The following is a 25,560-nucleotide window of genomic DNA, read 5'->3' as shown; positions in this document are numbered from 1 at the left end:
TCCCCTCCCCTCCCCTCCCCTCTTCTCTCTCTACCCCCTCTATTGTCATTCATTTCTCCCCCTTGTATTATTTTTCCCTTTCCCCTCACTTCCTCTTGTATGTACTTTTGTATAACCCTGAGGGTCTCCTTCCATTTCCATGCAATTTCCCTTCTCTCTCCCTTTCCCTCCCACCTCTCATCCCTGTTGAATGTTAATCTTCTTCTCCTGCTCTTCATCCCTCCTCTGTTCTTAGTTACTCTCCTTATATCAAAGAAGACATTTGGCATTTGTTTTTTAGGGATTGGCTAGCTTCACTTAGCATAATCTGCTCTAATGCCATCCATTTCCCTGCAAATTCTATGATTTTGTCATTTTTTAATGCAGAGTAATACTCCATTGTGTATAAATGCCACATTTTTTTAATCCATTCGTCTATTAAAGGGCATCTAGGTTGGTTCCACAGTCTTGCTATTGTGAATTGTGCTGCTATGAACATCGATGTAGCAGTGTCCCTGTAGCATGCTCTTTTTAGGTCTTTAGGGAATAGACCGAGAAGGGGAATAGCTGGGTCAAATGGTGGTTCCATTCCCAGCTTTCCAAGAAATCTCCATACTGCTTTCCAAATTGGCTGCACCAATTTGCAGTCCCACCAGCAATGTACAAGTGTACCCTTTTCCCCACATCCTCGCCAGCACTTGTTGTTGTTTGACTTCATAATGGCTGCCAATCTTACTGGAGTGAGATGGTATCTTAGGGTGGTTTTGATTTGCATTTCTCTGACTGCTAGAGATGGTGAACATTTTTTCATGTACTTGTTGATTGACTGTATGTCCTCCTCTGACAAGTGTCTGTTCAGGTCCTTGGCCCATTTGTTGATTGGGTTGTTTGTTATCTTATTGTCTAATTTTTTGAGTTCTTTGTATACTCTGGATATTAGGGCTCTATCTGAAGTGTGAGGAGTAAAGATTTGTTCCCAGGATGTAGGCTCCCTATTTACCTCTCTTATTGTTTCTTTTGCTGAGAAAAAACTTTTTAGTTTGAGTAAGTCCCATTTGTTGATTCTAGTTATTAACTTTTGTGCTATGGGTGTCCTATTGAGGAATTTGGAGCCCGACCCCACCGTATGTAGATCGTAGCCAACTTTTTCTTCTATCAGACGCCGTGTCTCTGATTTGATATCAAGCTCCTTGATCCATTTTGAATTAACTTTTGTGCATGGCGAGAGAAAGGGATTCAGTTTCATTTTGTTGCATATGGATTTCCAGTTTTCCCAGCACCATTTGTTGAAGATGCTATCCTTCCTCCATTGCATGCTTTTATACCCTTTATCAAATATAAAATAGTTGTAGTTTTGTGGATTGGTTTCTGTGTCCTCTATTCTGTACCATTGGTCCACCCGCCTGTTTTGGTACCAGTACCATGCTGTTTTTGTTACTATTGCTCTGTAATATAGTTTGAAGTCTGGTATCGCTATACCGCCTGATTCACACTTCCTGCTTAGCATTGTTTTTGCTATTCTGGGTCTTTTATTTTTCCATATGAATTTCATGATTGCTTTCTCTATTTCTACAAGAAATGCCGTTGGGATTTTGATTGGCATTGCATTAAACCTATAGAGAACTTTTGGTAATATCGCCATTTTGATGATGTTAGTTCTGCCTATCCATGAACAGGGTATATTTTTCCATCTTCTAAGATCTTCTTCTATTTCTCTCTTTAGGGTTCTGTAGTTTTCATTGTATAAGTCTTTCACCTCTTTTGTTAGGTTGATTCCCAAGTATTTTATTTTTTTTGAAGATATTGTGAATGGAGTGGTTGTCCTCATTTCCATTTCAGAGGATTTGTCACTGATATACAGGAATGCCTTTGATTTATGCGTGTTGATTTTATATCCTGCCACTTTGCTGAATTCATTTATTAGCTCTAATAGTTTCTTTGTAGACCCTTTTGGGTCTGCTAGGTATAGAATCATGTCATCTGCAAATAGTGATAATTTAAGTTCTTCTTTTCCTATTTTGATGCCTTTAATTTCTTTCGTCTGTCTAATTGCTCTGGCCAGTGTTTCGAGAACTATGTTGAACAGAAGTGGTGAGAGAGGGCATCCCTGTCTTGTTCCAGATTTTAGAGGGAATGCCTTCAGTTTTTCTCCATTCAGAATGATGCTAGCCTGAGGCTTAGCATAGATTGCTTTTACAATATTGAGGTATGTTCCTGTTATCCCTAGTTTTTCTAGAGTTTTGAACATAAAGGGATGCTGTACTTTGTCGAATGCTTTTTCCGCATCTATCGAGATGATCATATGGTTCTTATTTTTAAGTCTATTGATGTGGTGAATAACATTTATTGATTTCCGTATATTGAACCAGCCTTGCATCCCAGGGATGAATCCTACTTGATCATGGTGCACAATTTTTTTGATATGTTTTTGTATCCGAGTGGCCAGAATTTTATTGAGGATTTTTGCATCTAGGTTCATTAGAGATATTGGTCTGTAGTTTTCTTTCTTTGAAGTGTCTTTGTCTGGTTTAGGTATCAGGGTGATGTTGGCCTCGTAGAATGAATTTGGAAGTTCTCCCTCTTTTTCTATTTCCTGAAGTAGCTTGAAAAGTATTGGTATTAGTTCCTCTTTAAAGGTTTTGTAAAACTCTGCTGTATACCCATCCGGTCCTGGGCTTTTCTTAGTTGGTAGTCTTTTGATGGTTTCTTCTATTTCCTCAATTGATATTGGTCTGTTTAGGTTGTCTATATCCTCCTGACTCAATCTGGGCAGATCATATGACTTAAGAAATTTATCTATGCCTTCACTATCTTCTAATTTATTGGAGTATAAGGATTCAAAATAATTTTTGATTATCTTCTGTATTTCTGAAGTGTCTGTTGTGATATTGCCTCTTTCATCCCATATGTTAGTAATTTGAGTTCTCTCTCTTCTTCTCTTCGCTAGCATGGCTAAGGGTCTGTCGATTTTGTTTATTTTTTCAAAGAACCAACTTTTAGTTTTGTCAATTTTTTCAATTGTTTCTTTTGTTTCGATTTCATTAATTTCAGCTCTGATTTTAATTATTTCTTGCCTTCTACTTCTTTTGCTGTTGTTTTGCTCTTCTTTTTCTAGTATTTTGAGATGAAGTATGAGATCATTTATTTGTTGTTTTTTTCTTTTTTTAAGGAATGAACTCCAAGCAATGAATTTTCCTCTTAGAACTGCTTTCAATGTGTCCCATAGATTCCGATATGTTGTGTCTGTGTTTTCATTAATCTCTAAGAATTTTTTAATTTCCTCCTTGATGTCTTCTATAACCCATTGATCATTCAGTAACCTATTGTTCATTCTCCAAGTGATGTATTCTTTTTCCTTCCTTCTTTTATCGTTGATTTTCAGTTCCATTCCATTATGATCAGATAGGATGCATGGTATTATCTCTACTCCTTTGTATTGTCTAAGAGTTTCCCTGTGACATAATATATGATCTATTTTTGAGAAGGATCCATGTGCTGCTGAGAAAAAAGTGTAACTGCTTGATGTTGGGTGGTCTATTCTATATATGTCAATTAAGTCTAGGTTATTAATTGTGTTATTGAGTTCTATAGTTTCCTTATTCAACTTTTGTTTGGAAGATCTGTCCAGTGGTGATAGAGGTGTGTTGAAGTCTCCCATGATTATTGTATGGTGGTCTATTAGACTCTTGAACTTGAGGAGAGTTTGTTTGATGAACATAGCTGCACCATTGTTTGGGGCATATATATTTATGATTGTTATGTCTTGTTGGTGTATGGTTCCCTTGAGCAGTATGTAGTGTCCCTCTTTATCCCTTTTGATTAACTTTGGCTTAAAATCTATTTTATTTGATATGAGTATGGATACTCCTGCTTGTTTCCGAAGTCCATATGAGTGATATGATTTTTCCCAACCTTTCACCTTCAGCCTATGTATGTCTTTTCCTATCAAATGCGTCTCCTGTAGGCAGCATATTGTTGGGTCTTGTTTTGTGATCCATTCTACTAGCCTGTGTCTCTTGATTGGTGAGTTTAAGCCATTAACATTTAGGGTTATTATTGAGATATGGGTTGTTCTTCCAGCCATATTTGTTTATTTGTGTTACTAAACATGGTTTGTTTTCCACTTTGATTATTTTCCCCCCTTTAGTGTCCTACCTCCCACTGTTGGTTTTCATTGTTATTTTCCATTTCCTCTTCCTGTAATGTTTTGCCAAGGATGTTTTGAAGAGATGGTTTTCTAGCTGCAAATTCTTTTAACTTTTGTTTATCGTGGAAGGTTTTAATTTCATCTTCCATCCTGAAGCTTAATTTCGCTGGAAACACAATTCTTGGTTGGAACCCATTTTCTTTCAGTGTTTGAAATATGTTATTCCAGGATCTTCTAGCTTTCAGAGTCTGTGTTGAAAGATCAGCTGTTATCCTGATTGGCTTACCCCTAAATGTGATCTGCTTCCTTTCTCTTGTAGCTTTTAAAATTCTCTCCTTATTCTGTATGTTGGGCATCTTCATTATAATGTGTCTAGGTGTGGGTCTCTTATGATTTTGCACATTCGGCGTCCTGTAGGCTTCTAGGATTTGGGGTTCTGTCTCATTCTTCAAGTCTGGGAAGTTTTCTCGTATTATTTCATTGAGTAGATTGCTCATTCCTTTGGTTTGAAACTCTGTTCCTTCCTGTATCCCAATGACTCTTAAATTTGGTCTCTTGATGTTATCCCATATTTCTTGGATGTTCTGCTCATGGTTTCTTAACAGTCTTGCTGAGCTGTCTATGTTCTTTTCAAGTTGAAATACTTTATCTTCATTGTCTGATGTTCTGTCTTCTAAGTGTTCTACTCTGCTGGTAGTATTCTCAATTGAGTTTTTAAGTTGGCTTATTGCTTCCTGCATTTCTAGGATTTCTGTTTGTTTGTTTTTTATAACCTCTATTTCCCTGTATAGTTGATCTTTTGCTTCTTGGATTTGTTTATGTAATTCATTGTTGAAGTGATCTTTCATTGTCTGATTTTGCTGTCTGATGTCTTCCTTGAGACTCCAGATCATCTGAAGCATATATATCCTGAATTCTTTATCTGACATTCCATCAGCTGCAGCTATTACCTCGTCTATCGTTGAGTTGACCTGCAATGCTTGTGGTCCTTTCTTTCCTTGTCTCTTCATACTGTTCGCGTTCCTTTCTACTTGGTGAAACTGTTGTGCTATTGAATTTTCCCCCTATATATTTATAATGGTCTTGTATAGTTGCAAAGTCTCCCTCGCAGGCGCGGGCGGCAGCTCTGCCCCTCCTCCAATTGGGGCAATGTGCCTACCACGCTGGCAGGTCGCTGGGCCTGCTCTGCCAGTCAGTAGCAGGTCCGCCGACCTTGCAGGCGCGGGCGGCGGCTCTGTCCCTCTGCGGGCCGCTAGGCTTGTTCTGTCGGTGGTCGCAGTTCTGCCTACTTTGCAGGCGCAGGCAGCGGCACTGCCCCTCTGCAGGCCTCTGGGGCTGTACTGCCAGTGGGTCGCAGGTCCGCCTACTTTGCAGGCGTGGGGGGGGGTGGCGGCTCTACCCTTCCTCAGTCCACTGGGCCTGTTCTGTCTCTCGGTTGCAGGTCTGACCTGTTCTGATAGTGGTCACAGTTCCAACTACCTTGCAGGCGCGGGGGGGAGGGGGCGGCTCTGCCTCTCAGCAGGCCGCTGCTCCTCTTCTGCCGGTGGGTCGCAGGCCCGCCTACCTTGCAGGAGTGATTGGAAGCTCTGTCCCGCCGCGGGCCACTGGGCCTTTTCTGTCGGTGGTCACCCTTCCCCTACCTGGCAGGCGAGGGGGGTGGGGGGCGGCTCTGCCCCTCAGCAGGCCGCTGGGCCTGCTCTGTGTTTGGTCACAGTTCCCTCTACTATATCTTGTTCCTGATTTTAGAGGAAATGATGTTAGTTTCCCCTCATTCAGTGTGATGCTGGTTTTGGATTTGTCTTACATAAGCTTTTTGATGTTGAGGTAGGTTCTTTCTACCCTTAATTTTTTCAGTTTTTTTTTTTATTATTAATGGGTGCTGAATTTTGTCAAAGGGCTTCTCTACATATATTGAGATGACTGTGATTTTTGTTTTTAAGTCTATTTATGTGGTGAATCACATTTATTGATTTGTACATGTTAAACCATTCTTGCATCTTTGAAATAAAATCAACTTGATTATGGTGTTTAATCTTCTCAATATGTTGATGAACATGATATGCTAAATATTTTATTAAGGATCTTTGCATGTGTGTTCATACAGGATATTGGTCTGTAGTTTTCTTTCCTTGATGTGTTCTTGTCTATTTATCAGTATCAGGGTGATACTGGCTTCACAGAATGAATTTGGGAGTGTTCCTTTCCTTTCTATTTTATGGAATATTTGGAATCATTGGTGTTAGTTCTTTTTTAAAGATATGGTAGATGGATTTGACTAAGACTCCATCTGGTCCTGGACTTAATTTTGTTACATGGCTTTTTATTAATACTTCAATCTCATTGATTGATCTTGACATGTTGGGTTTTCTATATCCTCTTGGTTCATTTCTGACAGGTCATGTGTGCCCATTTGTAGATGGTTTTCCAATTAATTGGAGTATAATTTTTCAAAATAGTCCCATATGACCCTCTGGAATTCTGTGATGTCTGCAGTGATATTTCCCTTTTTCATTTCTAATTTAAATAATTTAGGTCTTCTCTCAGAGTTAGGTTGCCTAAAGGTTTATCACTCTTTTTTAATATTTTCAAAGAATTCATTCTTTATTTCATGGATCTTTTGTATTTTTAAAATTCTCTATTTTATTAATTTTGTCTCTGATCTTAATAATTTCCTTACCTTTACTGGTTTTGTAATTGATTTGTTCTTGTTTTTCTAAGGCCTTGAGATGTATCAATAGATTATTTATTTGGAATCCTTATATTTCTATTATGTAGGAACTCATGGCTATAAACTTACCTCTTAGAATGGCCTTTGTAGTGTCCCAGGTTCTGGTATGTTGTATCATATCCTATTTGTTTCTAAGAATATTTTAATTTCTCCCCTGATTTTTTCTGTCACCCATTTATCATTCATAAGTGTACTGTATATCAACAATATGCTGTCTCCAAGAGGCTCACTTCATAGGCAAAGACATCTAGGCAAAGACGTAAAATGATGGGAAAAATCATCACTCACATGGATCTTGTAAACAAGCAGGGGTTTCTATCTTCAGATAAAATGGACTTTGAGCCAAACTCAGAAGGGACAAAGAAGGATATTTCATACTACTTAAGGGAATTATACATCAAGAAGACATAATATTGTGTTGGAACACTATGAAGGCAGTGATAAGAGGAAAGTTCATTACATTGAGCTCATTCATTAAAAGAACAGAAAGCCAACAAATTAAAAAAAAAACTAACATTTCATCCCAAAGTCCTAGAAAAAGAAGGACAAAGCAACATTAAAAGCAGTAGAAGATAGGAATAATTAAAATCAGAGCTGAGGGCTGGGGTTGTGGCTCAGTGGCAGAGTGCTTGCCTCACACAAGCACTACCTTAAAAAAAATAATAAAGATACTGTGTCCATGTATAACAAATTTTTTTTTAAAATCAGAGCTGAAATCAATGAAATTGAAACAAAAGAAAAAATTCAAAAAATTGACAAAACAAAAAGTTGGTTCTTTGAAAAAATAAATAAAATTGATAAACCTTTAGACAAGCTAGCAAAGAGAAAGAGAAAGAAAATTCAAATTACTAAAATTCACAATGAAAAAGGAAATATTACAATGGACACTAGGAGATACAGATGATAACCAGAAACTATCTTAAAAGAATAGAATATACTCTATAAAATAGAAAATATTGAAGATACCAAAAAATTTCTAGAGACATACGAGCTACCCAAATTGAATCAGTAGGACATAAAATATTTAAACAGATCAGTTTCAAGCAATCAAATTGAAGACGCCATCAAAAGCCTACCAATCATGAAAAGCCCAGGACCAGACAGATTCTCAGCTGAGTTCTACCAGACCTTCAAAGAAAAACACCAATCTTCCTCAAATTATTCTATGAAATAGAAAAGGAGGGAACCCTTCCAAACTCATTCTATGAAGCTAGTATCATCCTGATGCCCAAACCAGACAAAGACATATCAAGAAAATTCAGACCAATATTCCTGATGAATATAGATGCAAAAATTCTCAACAAAATACTGGCAAACTGCATACAAAAACATATTAATAAGATAATGCACCATGATCAAGTGGAGTTCATCCAAGGGATATAAGTTTGGCTCAACATTTGGAAATCAATAAATATAATTCATCACATCAATAGACTTAAAGATAAGAATCACATGATTATATCAACCGATCAATAAAAGCATTTGGCAAAATACAGCATCCATTTATGTTCAAAATACTAGGAAAAACTAGGGATAGTAGGAACAGACCTCAACATTGTAAAAGCTAAACTCAAGGCCAACATCATTCTAAATGGAGAAAAACTGAAAGCATTCCCTTCTAAAAACTGGAACAAGACACCACTTCTATTCCACATAGTCCTGGAAACTCTATACAGAGGAATTAGACCAAAAAAAGCAATTAAAGGGATACAAATAGGAAAAGAAGAACTCAGACTATCTCCATTTGCTGATGAGATGATTCTATATTTAGAAGACCCCCAAAAATTCCACCAGAAAACTTCTAGAACTCATAAATGAATTAAGCAACATAGCAGGATATAAAATTAACACCTATAAATCAATTGCCTTCCTGTACATTAGTGATGAATCAACTGAAAGAGAAATTAGGAAAACTATCCCATTCACAATAGCCTTGAAAAAAAAACACCTTAGGAATAAATCTAACAAAAGAGTGAAAGACCTGTAAAATGAAAACTACACAACACTAAAGAAAGAAATTGAAGGAGACTTTAAAAGCTGGAAAGATCTCTTATGTTCTTGGATAGGCAGAATTAATATTGTAAAAATGGCCACACTACCAAAAGTGCTATACAGATTTAATGGATTCCTATTAAGGTTTCAATGATGTTCTTCACCGAAATAGAAAAAGCAGTCATGAAATTTATTTGGAAAGATTGGAGATCCAGAATAGCCAAAGCAATCCTTAGTGAGAAAAACAAAGCAGGAGATATCACAATACCAGACCTTAAATTTTACTACAGAGCTACAGTAACAGAAATGACATGGTATTGGCACCAAAACAGACATGAAGACCAATGGTACAGAATAGAAGACTCAGAGACAAACCCACATAAATACAGTCATCTCATACTAGACAAAGATGCCATAAACATACATTGGAGAAAAGATAGCCTCTTCAACAAATGGTGCTGGGAAAACTGGAAATCCATATGTAACAACAATCACCCTGGATAAAAATCTCAAAGTGGATCAAGGACCTAGGCATTAGACTAGAGACTCTGTACCTCTAGATGAAAAAGTAGGCCCAAATCTCCATCATGTCAGATTAGGAACTGAATTCCTCAACAAGACTCCAAAAGTGCAAGGAGTAAAATCAAGAATCAAAAAAATGGGAACGATCCAAACTAAAAAGCTTCTTCTCAGCAAAGGAAACAATCAAACGTGATGAGAACACTAATCTCCAGGATATATATAAAGAACTCAAAAAACTTAACACCAAAAAAAAAAATCTAATGAATAAATGGGCAAAAGAACTGAAAAGACACTTCACAGAAGAAGAAATATGAATGGTCAACAAATATATGGAAAAATGTTCAACCATTACTAGCAATTAGAGAAATGCAAATTAAAACTACAGTCATATTTCATCTTACTCCAATCAGAATGGTAATTTTCAAGACTTCAAGTAATAATAAATGTTGCCGAGATGTGGGGGAAAGGCACACTCATGCATTGCTGGTGGCACTCCACATTGGTGCAACCACTCTGGAAACCAGCATGGAGATTCCTCAGAAAACTTGCAATGGAACTGTCATTTGACCCAGTCACCCTACTCCTTGGCATATACCCAAAGGACTTAAAATCAGCATATTTAGTGACCTAGCCACATCAATGTTCATACATTTCAATTCACAATAGCTAAGCTATGGAACCAACCTAGGTTGGTTCAACAGATGAATGGTTAAAGAAAATATGGTACATATACACGATGTAATATCATTCAGCCATAAAGAAGAATGAAACTATGGCATTTGCTGGTAAATTGATGGAACCGGAGACTATTATGATAAGTGAAATAAGCCAATCCAAAAAAACCAAAGGCTGAATGTTCTCTCTGATAATTAGATGCTGACTGACAATAGGTAGTGGAGAGTGAGGAGTGGAGGCTCACTACATTGGACAGGGAGAAGTGGGGGGAAGGGAAGTGGGATGGGTTTGGGAAAGGCAGTAGAATGAATCTGACATAATTTTCTATGTTCATATATGAATAAATGACCATTGTTAACCCCACATCATGTACAACACAAGAATGGGAAATTATACTCCATGTATATATGATACATCAAAATACATACTACTGTCATGTATAACTAAAAAAGAACAAATAAAAAATAAGCGCAGTGCTCAATCTCCATATATTTACATAATTTCTGTAGTTTTTCTTGGTGTTGATTTTTCATTTTGTTTCATTATAATCTGATAAAATGCAAGGTATTATTCTGATTTTTTTATTTGCTCAGAATGCTTTGTGGATTAAAATATGAACTACTTTGGAGAAGGTTCCATGAATAGCTGAAAAAAAAAATGACTTTTGCTTTTGTTGGATGAAATAGTCTCTAGATGTTTGTTAAGTCCATTTGATTTATAATATTTTCTATGTCTCACGGAGTCTTTGCTCAGTTTATGTCTGAGTGATCTGTCTGTTGGTAAGAGAGGTGTGTTATAATCACCCTGTTTTATTGTACTGGGATCTATCTGTGTATTTAATTCAAATAGTGTTTGCTTTATGTAATTAGGTACAATGACATCTGGGGCATGAATATTTACTATCATTACACCTTCTTGTTGATTTCTTCCCTTTACCAGTAAAAAGTGGTCTTTTAGTCTTCTGATTAATTTTGACTTGAAGTCTGCTTTGTTGGATATGAGAATACCCACTGCTGCTTGTTTTTAGGCTTAATTTGCATGAAATATAATTTTCCATCTTTTGTCTTTCAGTCCCTTGCTGTTTCTGACTGTAAGGTAAGTCTTTTGCAAACAATGTAACAGGGGTCTTGTGTTTTAATCCATTCTGGTGGCCTCCCAGTGTGTGTGTGTGCGTGTGTGTGTGTGTGTGTGTGTGTGTGTGTGTGTGTTTCATACCAGGGATTGAACCCAGGGAGCATTTAACCTCTGAGTCACATCCCCAGTCCTTTATATTTTTTATTTTGAGACAAAGTCTCAATAAAGTTGCTTAGGTCCTCTTCAAGTTGCTGAGTCTGGCTTTGAACTTGCAATCTTCCTGCCTCAGCCTCCCAGCTGCTTTCATTCATTACAGGCATGTGCCACTACACCTGGCAGCCTATGTATGTTTTTTTGTTTGTTTGGGTACCAGGAATTGAACTTAGGGGCACTCGGCCACTGAGCCACATCCCTGGCCCTATGTTGTATTTTATTTAGAAACAGGGTCTCACTCAGTTGCTTAGTTCCTTGCTTTTGCTGAGGCTGGCTTTGAACTTTTAATCTTCCTGCCTCAGCCTCCCAAACCACTGGGATTATAGGCGTGTACCACTGCACATGGCAGCCTATGTGTTTTAATTTGAGAATTGAAACCATCTGCATTATTATAGAGATTTTTAAAATTAATTCCTGCCATTTTGATATATTTTTGTGTTTTATTCCCATTTGCTTAGCTACTCTTTAAATGTGGTTTGTTTTGGATACTCTGGATTTTGTTTTTTACTTCTGTGTGTAGGGTTTAAGTATTTTCTGTAGTGCTGGCATATTATTATTATTATTATTATTATTAGCAGCCAAGGATTGAACCCAGGGGTGCTTAACCACCGAGTCACATCCCCAGTCCTTTTTATTTTTTAAAGAGAAGCCCTACACAACTCATCAAGACCCTGTCTCAAAATTAAAAAAATATATGAGACAGGGTCTTGATGAGTTGTTTAGGGCTTCACTTAGTTGCTGAGGCTTTCTTTGCCTCCTGTTTTAGCCTCCTGAATCACTGGGATAATAGGCATGAAATGGTTGTAATGAGTTATTTCAGTTTCTTCTTATCTTTGATTGTATTCATTTCTTCTTTAATTCTGAAGGATAGCTTTGCTCAATATAGCAGTCTTGGTTGTAGCTCTCTTCTTTCAGGGTCAGGATACATCATTCCAGGACTTCCTAGAGTATAGAGATCATACTGAAAAGTCAGAAGTAATTCTTATTGGCTTACCTCTAAATGTGACCTGATTTTTTTTCTCCTGAGTATTTTAAAATTCTGTATGTTAGGCATTTTAATTATAATGTGTCCTGGAGGGATACATTTTTAATCTTGTTTGTTTGTAGTTCTGAATGACTCCTATATCTGGATGTCCATCTCATTCTCAAGATTTGGAATTTTGGGGGGAGGGGGTGTATTATTTCCCTAAAGAGTTTATGCATGCAATTATCCTGCATTTTATAACCCTCTTCAATTCAAGTGATTCTTAAATTTGGTCTAGTAATGTTATCCCCTTAATTTGTGTATATTCTGGTCATGGTTACTTGTTTTTTTTTTCTCTTTAATGCTGTCTGAATATTCAAAGCTGTCCACTTTGTCTTCCAGCTCTGAGATTCATCTTCTGCATGTTCTACTCTTATTAGAGAGTAGAACTGAACATTTTATTTGATTTACTGAGCCTTTTACTTTCAAGATTCTTGTTGATTCTTCTTCAATTTCTCTGTCTTGTTATTGAATATCTTATTCATATCATATTCCTAAGTTCATTCAGTTGTTTTTCTGTGTTCTCTTGAAATTAATTGATTTTTAAAAATAGTCATTCTTTTGAATTCTTTGTGTGGTATTTCATCCACTTCAGTGTCTTTGGAGTCAGTTGCTAGTGAATTATAAACTTTAGGAGGTTTCATGTTACCTTGTTTTTTTTATTTCTTATATTAGTTTTGAGATTTGTGCATCTGTTGGGATGAATTTCTCTTTTATGTGGGCCTTTTGAGGGCATAGAATTCTCTTGGTAAAGTGTTCTGGGACATCAGGTTACCATGATTTTCTTCAACATATTTTCAAGTAGGTTTTGTAGTATGGTTTCCCTGTTGGTTCTTTTGTGATGATTAGTAATATTTTGATACAGTGTGTATGGTGTCAGAGCTTGAGGATTACAATTCCCCTATAGGTCTCATCAGAGTGGGGTCATTTTTGTAGATCAGGCAATTGTGCTGTATTCAGCAGAGTATGTGTAATAAATCTTCTGTGATTGATCTTATAGACTAAAGAACTCTGTTATGGCACTGAACTGGAGGCATAAGAAAGTGACCTAGAGTGAGACCTCTCATAGGTGTGCAGTCCATATGTGTTATTTCTCTTCATTTTGTTATGAAGCAGTGTCAATGAGTGGGACCTGAGTATCCCCCGCCACACACCAGCCATTCCTACTTGTGGCCTGGTTTTCAGAGTAGCTTTTTTCCTACCCTATTCTTTTTATTAAAGTATAATTGAAGTTTGAGTGTAGTTAGTGTGTGGAGTTGTGGGTAGAGCTCATTGGCTGGGTCTCTACCCTCTGAACTCACAATAACCCAGTGGATTCCCAGTACCTCACAGTAAAGGGGAAAACAAACAATAGCAGCAAGAGCAGTCAACAATATCCAGCATTAAAACAAACACTGGGTGTCTACTGGGTGGTCGACAACACCACCACCAAAACAGGAATGGAAAGGCCTGCCAATAGCAACCACAATAATAAATAGCTGTGAACTAGATGTGGTAAAGTATGTCACAGCAGGTGTCGGCTATGCCACCCACAGTACTAATAACCGCAATGTGAATGGTTTAGTTTCAGAACTGAATAGTTCTAAAAGATGGTGAAAATATGGTTCATTAAGAGAGAAGGAAATGGGGTAGCAAATAAAAGAATGTTCAAGATGTGAGCAGAGATAAAGAAGAAGAGATGCAGCAAGTGAGGGCTATAGAAGGAGGAGGAAAATATAAATAAAAGAAACAAAATGAGAAGGAGAGGGGGTGGGGGAGAGCTTAAGGCAACACTTGTCTGGACGTCCCAGTCTGGGCCCCTCTCATTGCTCCAAGGTTCTTGCCAAGGTTCTTGGGAATGGAAAGGGGTGTTTCAGGGACATTGCGTTTTACTGTCCTCTTTTCTTTCAAGGGTGACACATGGGAAGACAGATTCCTGGGACTGCCTACTTTCCCATCTTCCCAGAATCCTCTGGAACAAAGTGTTTTCTCACAGAGAACTCTTCTGGAAACTTTGAGCCAGTTCAAGTTATAAGAACAACAACAACAAAAATACCTTGCACTTTGTAGCCTTCAAAGCCCTTCATACACTCTCTTATCTCCCTCCTCCTTTCTTCCCCCTGTATTCCTGGCCTCCGCCCTTCTTTCCTTCCTCCCTTCAAGCCATTTTAGTTTTCCCAGCTCTCCCATTCCATGAATTATCCACTTCATTCCTCCTGGCCTGCCTACTCTTCAGTCTTTGGCCATTTTTCCATTAACCTTTTCACTGCAGGGAGGAAGTGAACAGAGAGATTAATTGCTGACATGAAGTGAGGTGTAATGCTTGGATTCAGGTGACCAAGTTTGCTCCAGTCTTCCTTCCCTTTGGAGGATCTGAGACAAGTGAGATTAACTGAGATTTAGTATATTTTTGTGAACTCTAAGAAACAGGAATAAAGAAGGGATACAGGAGTGTTAGAGTCTGTAAACAAGTCAAAAATAACACCTGGCATTTTGCCAGGGGAATGTTAGAGTTCGTAAACAAGTCTGGATGGTGCCTGGCAAAATGCCAGAGGGAGTGGTTTGAGAAGTAACAAAAGTGAGCCATTAAGTGTGGAGATTCCTTATTGGTTGACTGATGTATCTAGTTTATGCTAATTAGATAAGCTGTGTGGAATGTATAAATACTGCTCCTGTCCTGCAATAAACGGCTCCCACTCCTGCTGTATCAACGTACACAAGTTATTCGTCACCCCCCGGTTATTTTGCTGCAGCCGGACTGCGGCACAGGAGAGGGAAGGAAACAATTAAACCAAGATAGACATTGTTAAGAAATTTATTTGCAATTCTTATTTTTTGTGTTTTTTTGTTTGTTTTTTAAATAACATCATTCCGTAGATAAAAATGCAATCTTACAGGAATATACAATAGCTTCTCACACAGAGATGACCCTGAAGCTCTTCTGGAAAGGTTTCCCCTTCTAGATCCCTGGCCTTGCTCAAGGGCGAGAAGGCGTAGCAGGCGAGACCTTTCACAACGGGATGGTCTGATTACAAACTGTACAGCAGTATTTACAACAGGCAGACTGTGAGGTCGTGGAGCCTGGAGGGGCAGGAGTGGGGGTGTGCAGGTGTGGGATGGTGACAGGGGGCACTGTCCACCTCTCGGCACCCCTCTGAGAACAGGTATGATACAGATTGGGTTGGGGGCATGAAGGTGGTCCAAGCAGGAGGACATGAGGACAGGATAGACAGGCTTCATCTGGACTCTTCTCACATGGAGGGAAGTTTTGCTCGGTAGCTCTAGCATGTTGAAATAAAACAGCAATGTTTTGAAAGTAATAGTCATTCCAGTGCGTCACCCACTGGGGATCTGTCACCCTCTATCTTGTGTGTTTTACAGGTTGTTCCAGGTGGTGACCATCACAGATATGTCCAAACCTGGTTATTCCTTCGTCACCCATGGCCTGTCTCAGTGCAGAACCTCTGTCCCTGTATGTAATAGGAGAACAGCATGTGTTCTGGGAGGGGCGGGATACAGATGGCACATGGTCGGGTAGGGAAGCTGAGAAATGGATTCCAAGTTGGGGTGGTGGGATGAGCTGATGCAGGGCGGGGTGGTGTGTGGAAGCAGGAAGTGCCCATAGCTTTTGACCTCTAAGAGGCCTTCTGAGGGAGCCCTTTGCACAGCTCTGTTAATTTACAGACCATCTGTCCTTGGTTCTCAAGTCCCCTGCCCAACTTGTGTAGTTTCTCCATGTTGGGAAGCCTCCGGGGAGGGCTTGGTACAGCATCTGGTGACCCATCCTCTTTTGCCCCTTTTATACTCTACAGAAAGAGGATGGCTCCCTTCTCCTCTCCTGACAGTTCAGGAGACACTGCTTCAAGGGGGTCTGAAACCTGCACCCTCAGATGCTGTGGCAAGCGAACCCCTGCTTACCTGGTGCCTGCTCACCCTCCTCTTCCTTAACCTCCTGCATATAAACTTGAGGGCTCTAAGAATACCAGGCAGGAATTCTCCAGGCCCATGGAGCGACAAGAACCATTTGATCCATTTCTGCATTTCTTCACATAGAAATTACCTTCTCTTACAACCTACACCCTCTCCCACCAGAGCCTTCTCTGACCTTGAGGAAGTCCATGAGTGATATTTTAGTTGGAAAGTTGACATGAATGTCATGTTACCCACTCTGGAAGGTTCACACAAGCCAAATTATTTAGATTCTGAGCATTGGGGTGCATGGGATGCTCCACAAAGTGGGGTACCCCTACAGGAGCCAGTACCTAATCTGAAGGGAGAGGATTTGGCTCTGGTGACATGAATATGAAACTTTTCTCTAATTACCTGGCCTTTGTCCTGTTTCTGTTTTTGTTAGGGACTTTAGAGAATTTTCCTGAGAAACCCCAGCTCTGTCTCCTCTCGGGGTTGCACTACTCCACCATGCTGGGCACATCCAGCTGCCATCTCCACTTCCCTTCAGAGATGGATTAAAAGGCTTTCTGATACACCAGAGTCCAGGTCTTTCCCAGTTCATGTGCTGTGGGTCAAACTCCTCGAGTCATTGTAGGAGAAAGTGTCGATTTTAGGAGTGGTAGTATTTCCTCAGTGCAGATAATTGATATTTATTCCATGATAATAATAGGTTTGGATGGCACTGTGTCACCCAAGGAAGTTGCTCTGGTTCTCTCTGGGTCCCCTCTACAGGGTCCTTAGCCTTCTGTGGAAAAGTCACTAATCACAGGAGCTCAACCCCAGTGCTGGTGCCTTATGGGGTGTGTGTGTGTGTGTGTGTGTGTGTGTGTGTGTGAGAGAGAGAGAGAGAGAGAGAGAGAGAGAGAGAGAGAGAGATATTCAAGTGTCTCCCCAACACTGGGAATCTGGTAGAAACCTGTTGACTTTTTGTGTTGGTATCTGGTGCCACAAAACAATGTTTCGTTGGTTTGAAAAATAATTAATAAATAATGCATAAGTTAAAACAGAAAACAGTGTAAAAATGCACAGGGACTCCTTTCAACTCTGTCTCTCACTAGGCTGAAGGGAGGAGGACAGCGGGAAGTTGGGGAGGCGGGGAGGACAGAGGACTTCTTAGGAAGGGGCAAAGGTGCACCGTCCCTCATCCCTGACACTCGTAGGTTACCCCCCCTTCACAGCCTTCCTTTATATCACCTCAACAAGCAGCTGCTGGAGAACCCGGCCTTGGGTGGCTGAGATCAGGCTTCTCTGTCCCTTGACAGGAGCCTGTTTCAGGCAATCACTGGCTAATGCAGGGGAGGGGCGTCTGCCAGGTGACCTGGCTTGGCAGGGAAGACAACACTGAGTTGGAATTGTATTTTTCTCATTTTCTGAAGTAGATCCTTGAGGCACCAGCCTCTCTATGGTACTGGTCATTATGGGTGGCTAAACTGAGCATTTCTTTCCATAAAATGGGAACAGACTCCTGGGGAGTCAACACCTGCCCTTCTCTTGCCTCGACTTCTGGTTATCCATGCTGGGACGTTTCTCTCAGAGCCAGGTCTTTAAAAAGCAGAATTGGCCTGGACTCTAATAGCAAGTTTTGACTCCCTGGGTTTTGAGCAGCTCTTCTGGAGGTCAGAGAACCCTTTCTTAGCTTCTTTGCTAAAGAGTTTCTAAATCCTAGACAATGAGATTTCAATTATTCTAGGTCCCCAAGGTCAGAGGTGACATTGTCCTCCTTTGGCAACATTTCCAATATGGGTTCATGAGGCTAAAACCCTGACCACCAGGGTTCCACACACACACCTAACCTAAATCCTCTATTTCTCTGTCTCTGGGAGTGGTGGGGTGGATCAACTGTCCCCGTAGAACAGCCACCATCCCCTGCTGACTTCCAGTTTCCTCCTCAGGGTGTTCTAATCCTCACAAGGACATGACTTTGCCACAGGAAGGCACACTCCAGCAGATGCCCTCCTGCCTTCAGCTGGTCAGTCCTGGATGGAGAAGGGCTATGAGGAAGTGATAGGCACACAGAATTTGGAGCCAGGGAAAAAGAGGAAGGTAAATGACACAAACTTGCACCTGACCTTGATTATTGTAGTCAAAGGAAAGCCTGAGGTTAGGAAGCGGGAAGAGGGATATGCCTAAGAGCTGCTGAACCAAAGCAGGGGAAAGTTCACGAATCAGGCAGAAACCCAGGAAAAATTCTCCCTCTTCTCAAGACCCAAAGAACTGTCTAGAATCAGGCAGAAAGGAGACAGCTGGCATTCTTTCTGCTTAATGTGTCTATGCAATAGTTTTCACATAGTGAAAAACTATTGAAGATCAAGGTGTGGAAATAGAAGAGACAGGGCTAGTCAGAAGAAAAATGAAGCTTGCCAAATTTCAGAATGTAACTGCACTCCTTCAAGTCCCTTGGGTCCTCAGTCACTGGATGCTTTTCTCTTGGCTCTCAGGGGCTGTCAGAAGAATGACATGGTGGAGAGTAGACATACTCAATCCGTTGTGGATGTGGCTCACTGGTTTCAAAGGGGTCCCCTCTCCATCGTAAGTACTTCTTGCACCAGTCCATCTTGGTGACAAGCACCAAGTGCCAGTCTTACACTAAGCCAAGCTAAGAAACACTCATTGCCCTGGAGAGGGAATGCTCATTTGCACCCCTTTCCTTCCTGGCACCAAAGGGCAAGGATGACATGTTCCCGATGATGCCACTCTTTATTTTATTTTTATATTTTGGTAGTACTGGGGACTGAACCAATGGATGCTCTATCACTGAGCTACAACCCCCAGCCCCTGCCCTTTTTAGTGTTTATTTTGAGACCAGATCTCACGAACTGATTTATGGAGGCTGGACTCTAACCTGTGATCTTCCTGCCTCAGCTTCCTGCGTTGCTAGGATTACAGGCCTGTGCCACCATGCCTATCTCTGCTGATGCCATTCTTGTCAGGTGCAGGGAGAAGATCATTCTAGTCTTCCTCCCTGTGTTGGCTATGGAGAAGGCAGACCATGCAGGTGAGGGTGAAGGACAGGGGAACCTCACTGGTGTGTGTGTGTGTGTGTGTGTGTGTGTGTGTGTGTGTGTTGCTGGGGATTGAACCCAGAGCCTTGTGCATGCAAGACTGTGGAACCACATTGGGTAGGACACAAGGAGCTGTCAGGAGCCCAGCCTGCAGCCCATGCCATTGCACAATGACACTTGGTGACAAAGGCTGGAAATTCAAAAGGAATAGAGAGGCAAAAGGAAAAGGCTGAGTGTGCATGTAGGTGCATACCTGTGTAGGATCAATCAAAACTCTGAATTTCTATCTAGGGGCCAAATGTAAGCAAGAACCAGATATCAATTGAAAAGGGCTCCCCTCTCCATCATAACCACAATCTCAGAAATTTGGGAAACTGGATAAAGAATGACACCTAATCTTAATTTCTAGAAGACCTTGTCAGTACTGAAAGGAACCATGAGTGTCTGGGTGGGCTGGGTGTGGAAAGCCATGAAGAAGCAATGTTTCTAGACTCTGGTTAACTCAAGAGTATTGGGTGCATTTTTCCATGTTTTCATGAATCAGTTCGTGAGAGTGCAACTCATCTTCACCAAGGAATGTGCTGCCCCCTTCCTGCAATTTCTAACCAGCGGGTAAATTCTGAGTTAACTGTTGGTCTATTTTCTCCCAAACAGTCAACTATCACTTTTCAACTATCCTTGGTGTAATTTAAAGACACAGCACTAACAGGGTGATGCTCCAGGTAAGTGCCAAAGAGCATAAGAGGTGCCCCCACAAAATCTATTTCCTCCTCCACTGTGAATTCCTGATGCTCTCTCCCTTGTTGGGGTCCCCCCTTCACTGCCACATAGTTAGAGTGGGTCTGGAGGGACTCCTGCTCTAGAGTGAGGAAAGGATGAAGTGAGTCTGACAGGAAGTGACTTCTGTAAGGATCAAGAATTCACCCAATTTCCTCTTTCTAGCAGGGCTAGCTACAATTGGGTAGACCAGTTGTCTGAAGGGAGGCTACCCCTCCCCACCCACTAGCCTGACCTTAATTTCATCCTCTGTCAGTGTGGGAGTTACTAAGGAATCCAAACCTTTGTGCTGTGGGAGTGACCAGAAAAGCCAGCCACCTCTTCCTAGGGGGATGCTGAAGCCTCACTGCACATCATGGGGAAGCTGCTCTTGGACAAGTACTGAGTCAGAGAACCACAGCAGGGAGGAGAGAGTAAAGACCTGAATGACAGGATGTCCTGGTCTCTCAAAGCAAGACGTGGTATGCGTATAGCTATCACAGGAGTTTGGAAGAATTGAGGGAAATGGAAGTGAACACAAGATATGCAAAACAGTCATGTCTGAACCTGTTTGTGGATAGCAGAGTAATGACTTATGCCGGGGATACCTTTGTGCATTGTACTAGTGAAAAGAAAAATCCTTCCCTTTCCCCCAACCACACATAGAAAAGCACTTGAGTTCAAAGGTAAAGCTTGTCACACTCCAAATACAAAATGATTTACTTTACATGCAGCAAAATATACAAGAAGTGATTCAAAAACAAACTTAATTCATTATATTCGCTTGGCACAATTGCAATTCAGTTTTAAAAAAATATTTGAAAAATACTGAAACTGACCTGAATTCAAGTATAACGGTTTCTTCAACAGAAACATTATCAATGCAATAAAACATTACACGGAATATATCGAAGCAAAATGCCTTCTTGAGTTTTTTTTTCTTAAATTTCTGTGTTTTTTTTAAATACAGTTCTAATGCCAACACGACTCACAATTGTATTTTTAAAATGAATATTATTGCATTGTTTTTGCATATCTTGTGGGACAGAAAATGCAAAGAGTTACTGATTCCCGTTTCAGAAGCAGAGACAGTGGTTTGTTTTTGCTTTCAAATGGCCCTAGATTCAGATCTCCCCACAGTTAGGCCAGAAAGGGGAAATTCTGCACTCACCTGTGTGCATGGGCACACTGAGTGGGTGCATATACACACGTACAACATAGACACATGCACACAGACAACCCACTACACACACACACGCCCAACACACACTCTCTCATACTTCCTCTCTCCTGCACCCACTAACACACCCAGCGTAAGGAAACCAACCCCAATCGCCCGTTTGTGCAAGACCTATCAAGTGCATTGCCAATTACCTTTAAATTATAAAACCAAACCAAACCAGAAAGAAAAATTGTTACTACCTAAGGAAATTATAACAAATTATAGGGCATACACGATGGCTGGTAAAACTCTCCCTATTGAACCCTCCCTCAATGGAAAAAGGAAATCTGCAACTGTTTAACGAATACAGTAAAACCAAACCTGGTTTACAGATGCAAAAGTGAAAACGGTAAGGTGGGTGGCTACAAAACTTGTAAACGCTCCTCTTCCTTCCCCCCGCCCCCCCCCCCCCGGGAAAACAAAAATAAAAACCAGAAAAAAAAAAAAAAAGAAAAACTGCAACATGCTGTCAAGAAAAATGTCAAACCACAAAACAAAAGAGCGCTCAAGGGAAGCTCAGCACCACCTCCTTCGGTGAGAGCTGGCGGCCCCATCCCCGGGCAGCGCCAGCTCGGTCCTGTCCTGGCTCGCGCTGACGCTGGCCGGGCTCTGGTCTGCAGCTCGCGTGGCTTGTGCAGGCAAAAGGATCCTGTCGCGGAGAGCGGAGGTGGCCGGGGCTGCAGCCGCGGGACTCGGGGTGAAGCTGCCACTCTGCCCGCGTCCCGGGCCCTGCGCGCCTGTCCCCCAGCGCTGCTGTCTCCTCCGCTCTTCCCTCTCCAGTAGGCTGGGCTCTTGCTGGAAGTCACACCCCTCTCCTTCTCCAAATGCACAGGGCCTGGCTCTATGGGGACAGTGAGGCTCATACAGAATGTGTGCAAATGATTTTTTACAAGCGAAGTTGAAAGACACCCGTTTGCTCGAGGGTCCTTTCTGAGCGAGCCGCCGCAGGGAGTGTAGGTCCTCTCGGGCCCCGGAGGCGACGCCGGACCCGGCGCAGGGTTGACAGCGCAGGGCGGCGCGTGGGCCTTGCTCGCCGCCGAGATTCTTCTGCCCGCTTCTCGCCTGTCGCTCGGTGGACACACACTGCCTCGCGGCTTCTCTTCCCCCTGAAAAGCGGGCTCTCACACCACCCAGCTCTGCGTCTTGTCCCAACAGAAATGAATGAAGACGCTGTTCCGGTTAACTCCAGGTCACGAGAACAGTGAGGCACTTCTGAAACGAACCCATTAGGAACATTGAAACAAATAAAAAACCCGGCGTCTCCCAGCCCTGCGACTACAGGCTGCTGACGTAGACCCTGCTGTCCTGGAGCTCCTCCTCGCTCCGGCCTCGCCCCAGGGCGCGCGCACAGCTCCCGTCCTCCTCGCCGCCCGCCCTGTCCTGCCCCGGGTCCCTGCAGTTCACAAAAGGTAGTAGGGTGCCATTGGGGCTCTGCTGGGCGCCCCCACTGAGGATGCTGTCGGCCGCGTTCTCCATCTCCTCTATTGTCATGTCGCAGGCGTCCGCCAGCTCCTGGGTCGTGACCTCGATGAACTTGGGATCTTGAGCAAACTGCCCCAGTCCTTCTGAAATCAAGACCTGTGGGGGAGAGATGGAGAGAACAATGTCACAGCCTCTTCAATGGCTTCCTCCGGATTTATTTCTCTCATTCCCTTAGGCGCTCTTCCTATGAAGAGGTTTTTTTTTAGCAAGCTGGTCTTCCTGGTCTCCTTTGATTTTGTTCCAGTATGTCAAAGCTCCCCTAAAATGTGGTGCCAGGCAGAGGAGAGTGGAATTGAGATTCTCGTGCTAAAACAGTGACTCCCAATCCTGGTTGTATATTAGAATTATTAAAGAGCTTTGGAAAAATCTGTTTGTCATAGGTTTCCAGAGCTTTGTCAGTGACCCTCCTGAGCAGTCAGGGCAGAGAACCAAGGATCTTCACCCTCTATGCACAAAAGCAGCCGGAGCTCATGTATGTGTTGTGAGTAGTCACAGCACATGGTTGGGCTTTTCAGGGTTCACTGCCTGTAGCAGGACCCATCACTTATTGGTCTCTTTCTCCCTCTGCATCGCCAAGCCTCAACAAAGCCAGCGGCATCCCATAATGATCTGCACTCTGGACCCTTTTGCAGGTCCTGAGAAGGAAGGTCTTTCTATTCAGAGACCTGACATCCAATGATCCAGGAAAGAACCCGGTGTTTCTCCATGCCAAGACCCTTTGCTGCCCTTGGCTTCTCCCTCCCCCTGTTGGTGGTGCCACTTGGATTCACCTACCGCTTCTACCAGGCTGCTGGCGCTGCCATGGAACTGCCTCCCTGGGGCCGCAGCCTGAGTGGGCACCGTGAGGGAGACCGGCCGGGCTCTCCTGATGGTGTTGCTGCCCCCACCACAGGAGGTGGTCTCCTCAGACCAGGAACTACAGTGGATGGACGGGAAGCTGCTGTTGAGTTTTTCGATGGACTCGGCTCCTTCCAGCCTTAGGGTTGGGATGGGCTGTGGGGGCCAGGCTCGGGTACCAGGTGTGGCAGGGGGTGTGGCACATGGCCTGGGGAACATGGTGGGGGAATGGCTTCTCTGGAGGAGGGGGCTCAGGCCCGCCACTGCCAATGCCTGTGGACACACAAAGAGCAGAGTTATTGGGAATGGTCAGGCCCTAAGCAAGGGAGGCCTCTGCCTTCTAAGCAGCTTTGCAACTGTTAATTTCCAATGTGTTCCATATGTTGGAATCCACACTGCCACCATCTTTACCCACTGAATTCTATCTCTCTGAGACCTGGCATAAGTTTCAACAATTTCAAGATATATTTTATGAGCATCTCAATCTGAAGTGATGGCTTTTTTGTAGCTTTGGAAAGCTACAATTGTGTTGAATCAAGATGGTCTGCTATTTAGGCTGTTCCTGACACCCTTTAGCTTTGAATTCTCTTGCTCTTGGTTTTCTCATCAGTAGAGTAGAGAATAATGATGATTCTACCATCTTGCATCATCTCCATTCATCTACCTGTGGGGTCAGTGAGAAATTTAAGTGAATTAAGGACCGAGAAGTACAATGTCCATCTTAAAGAGCTAGACAAAACAAGTAGTTGTTGCTTCAATTTTTACCATGACTCAGGTCGCTAACAATGCCCTCCCACTGTCTAGCTCAGGCTCTCTTTGAATTACTGTTTAAATCTTATACTCTGTTGTAACTGAGTGATTGGTGTGTTTGCATCCTCTGTCCCCAGTGTTCACAAGCATCCCTAGGTCAGGGACCATGGCTTGCTCGGCATTGTCAGTTGCTTGGATGTGATGTGTTCATGGGAGAGCATGACACTCGGTGGTGGTGGTGGGAAAGTCCAGTTCTGAGAAGCAGAGAAGATGAGAACATAGGGTGGGAGGTGACAGAAAGGCACAAAGAGGAGTCTACAAATAAAGAAAAAAAACTTGCCTACGAGCATGATGAAGGCAGACAGATGAAATCAAGTTCTAGAAATCATTTAAAATAGCACACACAGGGTCCCCACATCCTGCCACCCTCCCTTCCCCAGCTCACATGGTTCCCAGCCTAGGACTTCTGGGTCCCTGGAGACCTGAGGGAAGTATGAGGCACTATATTACAGAATGCCCAGTGGAAACCATCCTTTTAAGATAATGCCAAGGCTAAGCAAAACTACTGCTTTGAATTGAATAACTCAGCTGAGCCACATCTGTCATTGTATGTTGATTATAAGCTCTGATTGACAGTTGAATGCCTTTGGGTACACAAAGGTCATTTAGAGCATAGGTCCAAGGTAAGGGAGTCTAGAATTAAAAAGGTAAACAGGTTTAGATCCCACTTTCCCTGGAGGTGATGGACTGGCCTTGATAGCTCTTCAAAATTTTTATAACTGGGAATATACTTGATACTGGTGCCCTGGATTGTGCCATCTCAGTTCAAGCCAGCCATGCCAAGAGTCATTTTATCTAGTGAATCTCCCTGGCTCTGTTCTTCTTGGATACCATTCCTACTCCTGACTGTGCTGTTGGCAGGTGCTTTGACTACTATCATTGGATGTATTTTTGTGCAGTCCACCTTACAGGTGTATTCAAATCCTAGGTATGACAACATCTGCCTGAGTGCATGTTGTGTAAGCCAGTGTCTGAAGGTGGGAACACTAGTGGCACCATAAGGAAAAAGCTCAGGAGGGATCCGGCAGCTCCTGTGGATCTGTGATTATGTGGGGCGTTCCTACTTACTAGGATTTCTGGGTCTCTTAACTCAGGCATGAAAGACCTTGCTGAGGCTCCTTTGCCTGCAGAGGAGTGGGTGGCCCTACTTGGGAGTTGTTAGGGCCT

The 25,560-nt window shown here is 42.1% G+C and overlaps 1 protein-coding gene across 19 annotated transcripts in view; it reads right to left on the bottom strand.

Annotated features, from left to right (window-relative positions):
• Positions 1-21,728: 21,728 nt before the first annotated feature.
• The window catches only part of Cacna1c (calcium voltage-gated channel subunit alpha1 C), a 617,874-nt gene continuing 614,042 nt past the window's right edge, over positions 21,729-25,560 (bottom strand). For all 19 annotated transcript variants that reach the window (XM_027951043.2, XM_027951042.2, XM_027951019.2 and 16 more), the window contains 2 exons: positions 23,521-23,856; positions 21,729-22,842 (listed from right to left, as the gene is read on the bottom strand). In XM_027951043.2, the coding sequence (XP_027806844.1) occupies positions 22,540-22,842; positions 23,521-23,856 (639 nt within the window). In that variant the 3' untranslated portion in view covers positions 21,729-22,539. The remainder of the gene's footprint in view (positions 22,843-23,520; positions 23,857-25,560) is intronic.

Source organism: Marmota flaviventris, chromosome 3 (genome assembly GCF_047511675.1).
Source record: "Marmota flaviventris isolate mMarFla1 chromosome 3, mMarFla1.hap1, whole genome shotgun sequence".
Classification (NCBI taxonomy): domain Eukaryota; kingdom Metazoa; phylum Chordata; class Mammalia; order Rodentia; family Sciuridae; genus Marmota; species Marmota flaviventris.
Note: the sequence above shows the minus strand (reverse complement) of the source record. Positions and strands in the feature narration are given on the sequence as shown.